This window comes from Onthophagus taurus, chromosome 7 (genome assembly GCF_036711975.1).
Source record: "Onthophagus taurus isolate NC chromosome 7, IU_Otau_3.0, whole genome shotgun sequence".
NCBI lineage: Eukaryota > Metazoa > Arthropoda > Insecta > Coleoptera > Scarabaeidae > Onthophagus > Onthophagus taurus.
In genome coordinates this window covers 6,357,598-6,372,873 of record NC_091972.1, presented here as the reverse complement: position 1 = coordinate 6,372,873, position 15,276 = coordinate 6,357,598, and the positions used below count along the sequence as shown (strand labels likewise).

Genomic DNA, 15,276 nt, shown 5'->3' with positions numbered 1-15,276 from the left:
ACATAATTTCTTGTAAATGTTTGAATTATATGAATTATAATGATAAAATTATGAAATATATAATATATAATCAAGCAATGTCAATTTTAATCATTCGAAAATCATCAAACAATAAAAATAAGCAACAATAATGAATTATTTGATTAATTAATTTTTCTCTTTCAAGATATTATATCCATTGGCGAGAAAACTTGTGCAAATTTATAGTTTCTTTTTGTAAATTGTTGTATGCAATGCAAGTAGTGGCAAGCGGAAGTTAACTTATCCAAGTTTTATTGTCAATGGAGGTGAAACAACAATAAAATAATTTTAAGTGAAGAGTGCCATAGAAAATCTCAATTCTCGTATTTCATTATTACCAATTTAAATTTGGCTGTAAGTAAAAATTGTGTTACTTTTAGAAACGCTTTTTCAACAATTTTAAATCAATACAGACACAAACGGAACGTATTTGTACCTCAATATCTCTTTCTTATTTCTTTTTCTTTATCCAGGCATAGAAAAAACAATCAAATATTTAAAAAAGGAAAAAGTAAACGTCTCAGTTGCGAAAAACTCGCTTGCGTTGTCTGCTTTTGGTCCTATAGTTATCCATTAGTTTACCAGTATTTTTTTTTCAACTATTATTTTGTCAATTTGTCACTTATTAATTTATTTTGTCTTTGGAGTTTTGTTTTGTTTCTTTTTCATTGTAATTTTTCTAAATATGGTGCGGTTTTCGGGGGAATTATGACATGTGTATTTGTGTTGTTGTGTGCGCGGTTGTTGTTGTTGTTGTTGTAAGGCGGCGGCGACGATGATGATTTTGGCGGTCTTAGCGGTTTTTCTAGCGGCTTTATGCGGTCCCGTGGCCAGAAGGAGCCTGGCTGCGACTAACGGGGGCGGTTATAAGAGCTCGAACTGGCGGAGATGCATCCGCTGAATGATGTCGCGGCAGTCGTTGAACACCCGCTTTATGTTTTCGGTGTCGACGGCGCAGGTAAAATGCGGGTAACAGTAGTGTTTGCCGTCTCCCGAGGCCGTACTTATACGCTAGATACAAAAAAATATCTTTCGTTATACAACTCATTTTTTTTTAACTTATTTCTACATATTAAGGAAAACTCACCAAAAATTCGTCACGTATAAAATACTTTGCTCTAATCACTTCCGGCGGTTCCTTACTTTCATTCTGAGCATCTCCTGGAGTCTCATAATTAGCAAACTCTGCAAAGTATTCTTCCAATCTACTTTTTCCTATACAAAAAACAATGTTATTTAATTAAGTAATAAAAGCATAACGATTTTTTCATTTGTCAAACAATTTTAAAAACAGTTTTTTATATACAGGTGTTTATGGTCTTGTGATTTTATTTCAAAGCATTGAACATTTTAAAAGGTCATTAATATAAAAATGTCTTAAGAACAGTTGCATATTAAGTGGCTCTCATGGCCTGTTGCACCATGATCTTCCTTACGCCCCCATTTTTTTTGTCCAGGTGCTATATTAAATTTGTGCTATCTTTCCTCTTCCATGCGTAGCAGATGACCAAATCATCTCAAACCTCTCTTATTAACCCTGTGTATGACAACTTCCGGTGCTGATTTCTGTTTCTAATGTCCTTACTTTTTCAAAAAAAAAGTTCACAAAATGAACTTTTCTGATGTTGATTTAACTAACGAAGCAACTCTAAAAAGAGGTTACTTTAATTAATAATTGGCGATATTTCCACAAAGATCCTTCAAGAAATGAATTTTATAGAGAATTTTGAAAGTTATCAATTAAAATAGATGAATATTCTCATCTACTACTGTTGAAAGAAATCAGTCTCTGCGATGTTGATAATTTCAAAAACTATCTGTTACAGATGGTTAAACCATTTTTGAAAAGACAGGATAGCAATATGAGAGAAAGTACAAGTGTTAGGGAAATATTAGCCTTAACCCTGAGGTACTTGGCCACAGGAAGAAATTTTAAAGACTTGAAGATTTCTGTCATAATGTCCCCAGCAGCTATCTGGAAAGCTGTAATAAAAACCCGCAAGCTTCAATAAAGGCTTCTATCACATGTGAAGCCTTTATATATGTCCTACAAGACTACATGAAGGTAAGTTTTTAAAGTTTTTATTTATATGTTCATTTTATCTAATGAGCTATTTCATTAAATCCCTTCAATTTTGCATTGACAGTAAGCAGGTGGTACATACATACTTGGTATGTACAACACTTATCAATCTTATCATTGAAAGTTGTGAAAAAGTGAAATTATTGTGTAGTTCACTGTATTGACGTTACTTAGTTCTGGTGAGGTTGTCACAGATGGGGGAGTGTTTTGTGGTGGAGAAGTACTGTAACTAAATGCCGAAAATCACGAGGAATTATTTCAACTTCCTGAATGTTCTTGTTCCATATTGATTGAAAATTGCAAGATTGAAAATTTTATCAAAACTTCAAATATTGTTTTCTCAAAAACTAAAAGTTATTTTTTAAAACATATTGCTGCATTGGAAAGAGGACGCCCTTATTAACATTTTGGTAAATGTTCATACTCATATTCCAAAAAATGGACTTTATACGAATTTTTAAAACTTAATCAGCGAAAATTCGAAAAAATTGTCGATCATTTCAAAAATTTATTTCTCAAAAACTAAAAGTGATTTCAAAACGGCTTGTTGCATTAAAAAGAGGATACCTTAATTAACAATTGGTGATATTTCCACAAGGATCCTTCAAGAAATAAAGTTTATAGCGAATTTTGAACGTTGTCGATGAAAATTGCAACATCGAAAATTTTATCAAAACGTCAAATACTGTTTTCTCAAAAACTAAAAGCTATTTTTCAAAACGTATTGGTGCATTGGAAAAGGGACACTCTTATTAACAGTTTGGGAAATTTTCATACTCATATTCCAAGAAATGGATTTTATATTTAAAACTTAATCGGCGAAAATTGCAAAATTCGAAAAAATTGTCGATTATTTCAAAAATTTATTTCTCAAGAATTAAAACTGATTTTTTAAAACGGCTTTTTGCATTAAGAAGAGGATACTTTAATTAATAATCGAAAGTGATAACAGCGACAGTTCTGTTAGCAATGAATGTGATGATGAATTACAAGCGAAGAGAAGGAAACTAGACGAAACTGTAACAAGAGATTTTATATACCGTATTGGGATTGTTACAATGAGGTTGCTAAAGACAAACCTGATATAAATAAAATTGTATTAAATGAAAACAGTCCTATTGGGGTTGAACTTGATTATTATCTGCAGTGTCCAACACCTAAAAGAGATACTACTAATCTCCACTCTTGGGCACTCTGCGCCAACTCTTTGTTTATCCTCGTCTTTCATCATCCAAACCTCACAGCCATTTGCCATATGATAAGTTTCTTTCTTTTTCACCACTTTTTTCGTTTTAACCCAACCCATCGCCTCCACCTACCAGCAACTTGCATTACTCCCCATCATAACCAAACACATCTCATTGTCCGTGCAGTATAATAAGAGAAGAAAAATGGTCCATCGAACCAACAGTGAATAGATGTTGTTAATTTATGGAGAAGTACGCCAGATAGCTACTGCTACTGCAGGTTGATGTTTCCTTACTGACTAACACCCATTCGACTAAACTTCAAACTAGCCAAGGTCGGTATAGTGGACACATGGCCGACACCAACGAATTTAGATGCCGAAGAAGAAATCTTAAATCATGTCAAAGAAGATCCTTCTAGTAGCACTCGACAAATATCTCGCCAGGTAGATGTCTCAAATCATATTGTCTTAGGAATATTGCGCAAGAATCAATTGTAATCTTGTATAAAAAGTACAGGCTTTAAACCCAACCTCAAGATTATGCCTTTTACAATTACTGAAAACATGCTGATATTTCAAACTTTCCTTCAATTGTATTGGCAACTTATGAAGCAACCTTCACACGTAAAAAGTTTTGCACTAGCACTATCACTAAAACGAACACAAGACCTAGAACTAGAAACATTCCGTTTAGCGATCCATGTGCGTCTCTTAAGATAACTAAACCTAAATGTTTCTACTTCTGTTTGTTCTAGTGACACTGGTAGATAGCGCTAAAACTAGAAGTAATACTAGAACGAGAAACATTCTAGTCTTAAGACGGCCGAAAACTCAGGGTTGTCATAAAGACCTAAATGTTTGACCTTTTTCGAAGCAAAACTTTTTCTTTGCAAAACTATCCAATGCCTGTACTATTAAGCTATGTTGTATTTTATATCGTACAGTGCAAATGCATAGTAGTTTCGTAACTATGATTACACCAACATACAACCCCGAAACTGATCATTAAATCAATCCGAAACTTATCATTAGATTGCAACGTTTCGGCCTATTCGGTCTCCCAACTTTAAGCACCTTGATTGATATTTACGGGATGTTATGAAGACCATGGTATACACCAACGAAATAATTAATTTCGATAATCTTCGTAACCGCGTTGAAGCAGCTGCAACGATAATTCGACGACAAGACCGAGGAGTAATAGAGTAATAATAATGCCAATTCATGGATACGTCAAGCGAAACTTTGCTCGGCGATAACTTTGATGAACAAATAGCGCAAAGTGGATTCCACGAAAGAAAATAAAAAAAATGTTTCGCTTAATCACCACTTAAAAATAAAAAAATAAAAACTATAAATAAAGTTTTTAACAGTAATATGTCTCTTAATATGCAACTTTTGTTAAGACGTTATTAAATCAAAATCTTAAGACCGTAAACAAAAATTAACTTAATTTGTTTAAATACATACCTGCGAGGATTTTTTCAGCGAGCAAATCTTGTTTGTTAAGAAAGAGGATGATCGAAACTGTACGTAACCAACGATTGTTCCAGATCGATTTAAACAGGTCCAAACTTTCCCGTAATCGATTCTGCGTTGGATCTTCGCGAAGGACCATGTTATAGGAGCTGCACGCCGTCACGAAGATGATCGCAGTTACATCATTGAAGCACTGGATCCATTTGCGGCGTTCATCTCTTTGACCGCCCACATCAAACATACTTAAAGAAAAGGTTAAAATCGAAACATAAAAACCATTTGTATTCAATAAAATAAAATTAATTTTATAATGTTGAACTTACTGGAAATTAACCTTATCAACTTGGAAGATGGTTTCGAAGATACCGCTAGTAAGTACACGACAGCGAAGAATATCTTGTTCTGTGGGCGTGTAATCGGATCGTTTGATAATGTTCACCTGATCAAGGAAGTATTTGGCGCAATCTATCAATTGGTATTCATTACTTCTTTCAAACGTTGCCTAAAAGAAAAAAATAATAAAAAAAAAACGTTTAAATTAACGTCAAAAATTATTAAAACTTGAAATTAATAAAATCATGGTCCTCATTTATTTTATTGAATATACAATATTTATTAATAATATCTAATCGATTCTCTTCCTCAGATAATAAATAAAATCGGATAAATAACGGTGCTCTAATTGCCAATAATAAATTTCAACATTTAATGACCATTCAAGTTACTCAATCCACACACATATACTTGTTTACATTTGCACGTCCATTAGCGTAACTACCAAGCTATTCTACTCAAATTCACTCGAATTTCTTAGAAATGACCGTTAAATCATCTTTTAAAGCATAAATAACTAATTTAATTTAAAAGTTTCGTTTAATTTTGAATTTTAAAATTATTTATTGTGTTTTTAGTTGAGATGTAGTTAATGTTAAATGGGATTTATCTAAAACTAAAAATAAAAAGATAAATAAAAAACACAACAGACACATGTACATTATTAGATTTTCTGATTCTATTTTCGTCTCTGTATCGCGACTTGTAGCTATCTTTAGCTGTACGTAAGGCACTCCTAATCGATTTCGTATGGTATTTTTAGTATTTAAGTTTTGATTACGCCCGGTTCGCAATAATAAATACATCACCACCACCATTTCACAGACGAAGAGGGTATTTTATGAAAGTTATTCGCAAAGTTTTTAATTGTTCTCTCTATTCGACCATCCAATGACGAGCAAAAGATAGTGAGTTAATGAATAGATGGTATAAATAGATTTCTTTTTGTTTCGTAGAAATGTGTAACTTTTTAATAGTATAACGCACCTGCTATTTGGCAATTTGAATTGTTGACGTACAAACGTTTTATTTTTACGACTTAAAATAGTTTCACTATATTATTTTAACGTTTTTTTTTATCAATTTGTTTTAATTTTATTACTTTAAATCAAAAATAGTACACATTTAAATCATACTTAAAAAATTACATTGTAATAACAATTTAAAATTTCATCCATGTGTATACTATGTTTTTTAGGGATGTGTTATATTTTCAAAAAATTCTAGTCTAGAAAGTTTTGCATAAAAGATGTGTGAATTGATATCACAGCTTTGATAATTTCAGTCATTTAAATCGAAAATAGTCTAAAATATGCCTCATTCAGATTTTATTTCAACATAAATTAATATTGGGACGAAAATAAAAAGTATAAGTATTTTCAAATACATAATGATTGAAGCAGGGATGATTCTACGAAGGGTGGACATAACCATTTTTAAAGCAGAAGTACTTGCTATAAACTTCTGCACCGCTTTGAATGTACAAAAGGGACAAAAACATAGATCCATAAATATTTTAACAGACCGTCGGGCCGCCCTAAAGACAATTCAGGCCTACACGTGTGACTCCGCACTGATCACAAGGTGTACTAGCAACCTGAGAGAACTCGCTAGGGGCAATGATGTTACTCTATCAGGAGGGTTGCAGGTCGCAGAGATATTGAGGGCAATGAGAAGGCGAACAAGCTGGCCAAAGAGGTAGCGAAAACGCTCTTTATTGAACCAAAACCCGTGGACTACAAAAAGCCATCTAAAACAAGTAATCAACAGTTGGGAGGCCACAAAGGTAGCCTTACATTGGAAAGAACATCCAGGTCACAGATAAGCAAAGAGTATAATAACTCCGTCGCAAAACAAAACCAAAAAGATTTTATGCCTCAGCAAAGGGGATCTAAGGACGCTCTCCTGACCGGCCATGCGCCCCTAAAACAACTCTTTTTCCACATTACACAAGCTGAGGATCAAACTTGTCGATTTTGCAACGACGAGTCAGAAACGGCTGAATATATGTATACTGTGTAATTGCGTTGTCAGAGGCCGCCTAAGACACAAAATTTTCGGTAAAACTCTTTTGACATCTACCAACATAAAGGAACAAGACCTTGGAGCAATACTAAGGTTCATTAAGTTACAATAGATCTTATAGGTCGCGGTGACGAGAGGGGCCGCTCCCCTCAGCAATAATAGTAATAATACCTAATGGTGGCAGTTTATTAATAAAATAGATAACAAATTAATAGTAAGGTCTAATAAGGTATAAAATTTATTATACACATAGAAACATGAAACTACAATTAAGTAACTAGAAGTTATTACAAACTGAAATCACTCTCATAGAGTATTAATCTACTACTTGCTTATTTCTACTTGATTTGATTCAAATGTAAGATTAACAATTTTAGGTTAATCACCTTTCACAATGAATCCTGTAATTAACCGTTATGTTTTTATAGGCCTCCTCATATTGAGATAAATATTTATTAATATCTCTCTGAAACCGGAGAGCTCATTCCTCATTACGATCATTTTGCATAAAATGGTTATTTAATTTCTATCCTAATTGAACTCCTATGCGGATTAATTTAGCTGTGGAACCAATTGGTTCCGACTGCTCTTCATATGAATCATTTTCACAATTTATTTTGTTAACCATGTTAATTAAATCTTCCTCATTCCATTTTGCGTCCACTATTAATGCAGCAATATCTTTCTCACCGAAAATGTCTCACGAAATTGTATAATATGTGTCAGTTCCATTATCATAGAATATTCATGCACGAATGGTAATCTAAGATTGTCAACTCCAACTACATCTAGACATAATTTTTTCTAAAACGTATTCAGAGTTGTTTCATTTTGTTTTATAATAATCCGACATGTTTAACACAATCTAAAATTGTCAATTTTTTCTAAACAAAAAGTGATTCATTTTATATTTGATGGAGAAATAATGCCATAAATGTAGAAATTATCCTCTGATCTAACGGTTTAAATCGGGAATAATCAAATTAAACGTTCGATAACTTTCGGATCGAAACAGTATTTTTTTTTATTCCTAATCAAATGGGTTAAAATTGTTTTGGTGTTCGATAAAATTCTTGTGAATTTTACTATAATGATAACCTTTCAATCAAGCATTAGGGTTCGAATCGATTGGGTTTGTTTGCTATATGGGGGAATATACTGGGGTTCAAATATGTTACTTTTACTTATTACAAAGTTTTTATAATACGCGTCTACACTCTTTTTTTTCTATAATACCTGTCATTTTGTTGTAAGTAAAGTTGGTAATAATTGGCAAGATAAACAGGAAATTTTGTTATATTATGTTTTGCAATACTGCGAAAGGAGGCAATGAAATGTACCTACTTCTAATCTCTTTCTCTACTTCTCAGTATCCACCAATTAATATTAACCCTTATAATATCATGAGGTCATTGAACCTTGGTACTTGTAATGTTGGTGTAAACGTTTCTCTCCTGATCAGTGCATATCCTGATACGTACGTGGTGTCAAAGTATAGTATAGTGTTTCTGGGAATCACCAAGCTTTCTCTTTTTCCGGCTATTCGGTACTTAATTCAATGTAATTGTTGAGAACGCCGCGTTCATAGAACTAGCAATGTTTGCCCGTAAGAGTTCAATAATTATAGCCAGATAAGGATCGGAAAATTTAATTGTACTAAATGATGCGAAATTTTACTGTAAATTTTAATATCTAATCATTTTTGCCTACATCATACAGCTTTTTATCGCACTTTATCGCACTAAACTTGCAATTGCATGTTAAATTAAATTTTACCGTAAATAATGCTTTAAGAAAACAAAATAGAGAACAAAAAAAATCAACTTCAGGTTTGACTTTGTTCTAAAAAAGTCGTTTTCAGCCAATACTATGGGAACCGGGCGATTGAAAAAAAATCAACAAAAGTTCTAAACAGAATTTGTGTTTGAAAGGAGCCCATCCAAGAAAGCTAAACCTTCATACATATCATGTATCCATGCATTATGATTTGTATGGCAATGACCTCCATTCCAAGTAACGTTTTGTTAATGAGCAGTTGAGCAAATACGAATAAACCTATTTACTATTTTTTAGTTCTTTCTTTAGTTCTTTAATGAGTCAATATTTAGCATCCACGATGACGTTAACCGCCATAACATGCAGTATTGGAATGTTCAACTCACGCTGAATTTGTGAATTGATTTATCAGCGGCCTTGATCGATTAAACTTTTGTGTGGAATTATTGACGATAAACTTATCGAATCATTTTTTCAATAATAATCAGAATCATATTTGGCAATATTTTGACTGATGTCAAATATCGAAACTTTCTTCAAGGGGAACAACCAAGATTGCAGGAAAACCTCATCAATATATTGCAGAACGGGTTCAATACGACAGTAATCACTGGATGTCAACAAAATTTTTCGATCGGACCTTTGCCAATTGCTTTTTATCTATCGAAAACATGATGCAACAAATAGTAAGTATTTGCGCAGCAATTACACCTGACGTGCTTTGAAGTATGTATTTGCGACACGAAAACTTACAGTCAGAAACACTTCTATGCGAGGCTAATACCAACTTTACCATACTTTGATAGCTCATTTAAACAACATTCCCACTTATAGATTAAATTAAATGTTGTTATATTACTATCTTTATGTATTGTGATTAAAACGAAATACTTTGAGTAAAACTTTGTTACAAACACCACGTTTTTGTGCGATTTTTTGTAAACTCTAAAAGAAGGAATGTAAGATAAGTAATAAAAATTTGTTCATTTCACCACATTGAACGGAAAAATACAGTTGTAAAATTCGTAATTTGTTCCAGAATGCTTGATGGAATTTCGTTATTTTGTTGTTATTTCCATTTAACATATATTATATAATATACATTTATTCTAAAAATCTACATATATAAATAGGTAATCAATGCCAGAATAATGGTTTAGCAGAAAGCGAAATTAAAGAATTTTTTTTCGAACTGACTTTATACATATTCGAGTTATTTTACTGCTACAATTCTAAGCAGATAGGGACTAATCGGTTATGATAAATCCCACATAAACCTAAAATGTTGATTATCCACCTTTATTTCATTTTCAATTTACAAAATAAAAGCAAGAACGCAATGCACGAATTTCTCCATATGATTTTGACAGTTCTGACGTATAAACTAACAAAAGTTAGACACAATTCCTGGATCCAAATTTAACCTAAATAATAGGACATATTAATCCCAACACATACTCCATGCTAACCATTGTACTTAATTTGTCCCGTTTTGGCAGAAATAACGTACAAAAAATATTGTTACATGAAACGTATTTCACGTAATTTTACAACTACATCATCTGCAGCATTTACTATCTAAACGCAGATATTTATTTCTCATATCTAAAGTCTATTTTAACTATGCTAAAACACTGCAGAATTCCGCAGTAAAATATATTATGTGGAGGGGATATTTTTTTGTTGGTTTTGGCATCTGACAGATTTTTTACACCAACAAAGTTGATAAAACCAAAATGATTAAGTTTTTGTCTAATCTATCAAGCTCAAAAACAAGCAAGCTTATTGTGTAACTACCACAGCCATGAAATAACAAGTATGAAGGAAAACACAAAACTGGTAATAGAGAAGATGTTTCTTCTCTAACAAAACTTGTAATTGTTTTCTGCAATGAAATAATGGGCGGAATGGATCTCGCACAGACCAGATGTGGGATATGGAATGAAAGTCTTGTAAATGATGATGGTATCTGTAGTTAATAGTTGTGTAATTTACAATGATTTGCAACGAGCGCAAAGGAGGCACCTTTACTGGTGTTTTTATTTTCTCTGTCAGAAAGTCTAAATTAAAAGGGACAGAACTATACTGTTTTGTACAAAGTAGATAAGATAGAACCAATGTCAAAATGAATCTTAACATAAATTAGTCTGTAGAAGTCAATACTTTTAACACATCCTAAAAAAATAACTAAAATGTTGTGTCAATACATACCTGGACACCCTTATCCTTCCATAGGGCCTCCGTGTGCTCATAAAACTCAGGAGGATAATCAAAGTCTGCTCCCGATGCGCAATCCTGAATCCAATCGACTCGCGCTTGGTTTTCAGGATGTTCCAGTTGCACGGGAGGCGATAACGTGGACATCGCGCCCGTTATCGTCTACAAAAATATGAAACAACACTTCAGATCAAATCCAAAACACAAATTTAGTTTTAAAAGTATCTCCATTTCTAAACAAAGTGGACACTTAAAAACTAATGGTACTTGAAACATAATAATCAGAAGTGTAATAAAATAAAAATTCTGAAGTGTCATAGAAAATCTGTTGTTTTTTTAAGTTGGCAAGTTGAAATTTGACAGGTCAAACTTAAATTTGTAGGTTAGACAGGTTAACTTACAATAATAGCGTCCCTTATGTTCTTCTTAATGTCCTCAATTTTTTGCATTTTCTCTCGATCACTAAACCCATTGACATGCAAAATTCTCATCTGTTTGACGATTGTTGATTTTCCGGATTCACCGGCACCCAACAACAGTAAACGATGCGTGGCTCTATAAAGTTGTTTGTCCTTTTGAAGCTGCCGGTTAATTTGGTTGTTGATTCTTTTCTGCGTTCTGGAGTCATCCGCGCCGCCGGCCGGCGGTTGAGCATCCCGATTTCCAAAACAACCCATCGCCGTCAGGGACGACCACCAACATCCGGCTCCCTTTTCGGCGGCGCCGGGGCCGCCGCACTCCGCCGGGCCCGCCGCCGCCACCGTGGCTGCCCTACTCGTGTCCGTCGCACTTTTAAATCGACACCCGCGTCGAAACGAAGAATTATTGGGGCGACGGTTCTTGTTTCAAGAGGACTATTAAAGTTGCGGAGGTTACCATAATGATGGACCAAGATTGGGAAATCTAATTAAAAAAAATTTGATTTTATTTTTTAAGTTGGTATTATATAAAAATAAAAAATTGAGGTTATGTACCAATTAAAAAAAACTAAATTTTCGAGTTTAATTAAGTTATTTTTTTAAATTTGATTGAAAAATACATTACAAAGTAAAAATGATTTTATTTTATTAAATAAAATAGGTTTGTACAAGTTAAAATTGAATCAATTAAAAGAACCACCTGACGTTTAACATAAGCAACAGCTGATTACTCAAGTATTAAAAACTTGCAAATAACATTTGGTTATGAATAAGGAACGCAAACTGTGTATAAGTTTGATAAATTGATTGTAATTTGATAAAACGGTTCAATAATATAACATGTAATTAAAAAAAGTAATAAATAAATATTAAAACAATTGAAAAAATGTTTGACAAGTAGCTGTCAGAATCAGATTGTGTTTCAGTTTTTAATTGAAAGAACGGGACGTTTAGTTATTTAATGAATAATTTTAAAAGAAAAAAATGTTGTAATACTAACGTTTTAATAACAGCGATATAAATATGAAAAAAACTTACTTTTTAAATATAGGTAAAACCTTCAAAATGTTGACGCCATAAAACACTTGAAAAATTGTAAATGCACACGCACACACACAAAACTCATCCAAAAATTGAAAATACCTCCACAAAAATGGCTGGCCCAGGCCAGTAACTCTCTCCTCCAACACAACCAGTTACGTTCCCACACAGACACAACCGCGAGCGCGCGCGCGCGCGACACGCACTCGGAAAATCTCTCTCCAAAGCACTTAGCGGTTACTTTTATCTTTAAGCCATTGGAACCAAGCCCTATTCGCGACCTTTTTTAAGCTTTTTTATTCATTGACACACCGATCATTTTCACCCAAAGAAATCGGGTTGACCACGATCACGGCGGCTGCGATTTGATACACCCTCTCCGACTGTGCTTTGACAGTTAATCGACTGACTCTGAAGGAATCCCTTGAGACCACCGCAACCGCTCGCCGAACGGGGCCACCCAACCCAAAATTATGCACTAAAACACCTAGCGGAACACTCGACGTTCCTTTCTTGCAGTGAAAAAAAAAAACACTCGCAGCTCAAACTAACGCAAAACGAACGAATAAATCGAACATGTCCGACCGAACTGGCCCGATGGGAGATATTGTTTTCCTCCGCGATGGCGCCACCGCCACAATTATTTCTACATAAGACTTGCGCACAATGATTTTCACTGTTTATTAACATGTATATGCATTATTATAATATCATATGAGTCAAATGGGTATTTTTTTCGGGGAATATTATAAATATCTAAATTAGGATTTTAATCTTATTTCTACCATGATTTTCTATATACCTATTCCATGTGTTTGTTGACACCCTAATCGTAAAAGAATATGTTCTTATTCAATACCACACTTTTTACAGTTGATTGGGCTCTACTAAGTATCTTCCGCATGTATATTTTTTATACTGGGTGCAAAGTCTGATTGTTCTGTTAGCTGCGCAATACTTTACTTGGCGGTTTTAACTCATGAGGCTGTTGAAAGTCTCTAATTTTGGCCGTTCCAAAATAAGATGTTTTTTTCTACATTTTATTATCAGGAATCAAAAACACGTGGAAAAATTGTCAGTAGTAACATTTCTGCTGCTAATTGGTTTAATGAGCTTCAAAACGATAGACTGAGTCAATGAAACTGAAGTTTAGCAAAACAGAAATAATCAGCAACACCGCCGAAAATATCACCATAGACAACGAATAGGTAGAAAGTGTAGAGGAATATATTTACTTAGGACATGCCATTAAGATGGGCAAAGAAGATCAGATAACTGAGAAAAAGCTCAGAATACAACTGACATGGGCAGCCTTTGGCAAATTAAAACAGAATATACGACTCATGCGTACTACCAGTGTTGGCCTAAGGATTAAAAACCATGGCGATGACCAAAAAGGTGCAAACCAGTTGAAAGTCATGCAGAGAGCGCAAATTCAGAAATGAAGATAGCCGCGAGATAACTGCCGTCATGGACATAATAACACGAGTTGCGGAGCTACAATGGCGATTGGTTGGTCACGTAGCCAGATGGATAGCGAAGGTGACGTGGTGGCGGCCAATAACAACAGCGTAATAGACCCCCATGAAGGTGGATAGACGACATAAAGAGAATTGCGGGAAGCAGATGGTCTGAGGTGGTCTATGACAGATAACATGGAAACATAGAAAGAGGTTCAGAAGTGAATAACTGACAAGTCTTTGTATTTTGAATTCCGTTACATTTTGGGATAAGGTTACCCTTCATAATATTTGTTTTTGCATATCAAGATGTATGTTAAACATGAAGAGGTGATTTTCCTGCAAATTTAATATGAGAATATTGAACAATCTCCTTTTATCTTCTACTTGCATTCAAAACATCTTCCTCTTCTTCTTTAGTGTTTTGAAGCAATATTAATATTCGCTATAGTTTCAGATTGTGAAGACTTTATCAGTCTTAAGAGCATTATATAGTGGTGAACATAGGTATAAAACTTCTATCTATTGAGTTCAAAAGAAAGAAGTCAAAACATTGCGAAAATCAATAAACAAAATTTTTGAGGTTAGAAATCAAACAAGAAAATGTGTAATAATGTATTATTTATAAGAATCATAAACCGTAACGCGTACATATGATATAATTAAGTACAAGACTAGATATACATATACATACACACAGGATCGTTTATAAAAAGGGCATTCCAAACAAAAATAACTTTTTTAATTGAATAATTCAGACGAATAACAATCAATGTTCTTTTATTAGAAAAGAAATTTCTTTTTATAATTAAAGCCAAAGTATAAGAACGTTGTTCGTCTAAACCCTTTAACTACAACAATATCTTATTGAGTAATAACCAAACAATTTTTGTGAGTAATTTGTTGGTTATTTTCTTTTTAAGTGGATTATTGTTATTATTAATTAGTTATAATAATGAACTTAGTATTTAGGCATATAATTCACGTGCACACCACACTCAAAGTAGGGCTACATTGCGTATATGTAGATATAATTACCGTAAAACACACATCTTATCAAATATATGTTAAGCTAGTTCATAACTTACGTAAAATGATACAGAGACACATATCTAGAAAACTACACATAGTGGTACAACGTACTTTATTTGCAAATCCGAGAATGTATCGTTTCAATTCAGTATTATAGCAAAAAGTCTACTTTTTTCGTCAATTTAAATCGACAAAATTAAA

General features: G+C 33.4%; 1 protein-coding gene across 1 annotated transcript; it reads right to left on the bottom strand.

The window, feature by feature from the left end:
• Positions 1 to 695: 695 nt before the first annotated feature.
• LOC111418834 (G protein alpha s subunit) lies at positions 696 to 11,968 on the bottom strand. The gene is made up of 6 exons (XM_071198102.1): positions 11,525 to 11,968; positions 11,118 to 11,285; positions 5,096 to 5,274; positions 4,764 to 5,014; positions 1,109 to 1,236; positions 696 to 1,032 (listed from the first exon to the last, which is right to left on the bottom strand). The coding sequence occupies exons 1-6, from the start codon at positions 11,798 to 11,800 to the stop codon at positions 886 to 888; spliced, it is 1,149 nt and encodes a 382-aa protein (XP_071054203.1). The 5' UTR covers positions 11,801 to 11,968; the 3' UTR covers positions 696 to 885.
• Positions 11,969 to 15,276: the final 3,308 nt, after the last annotated feature.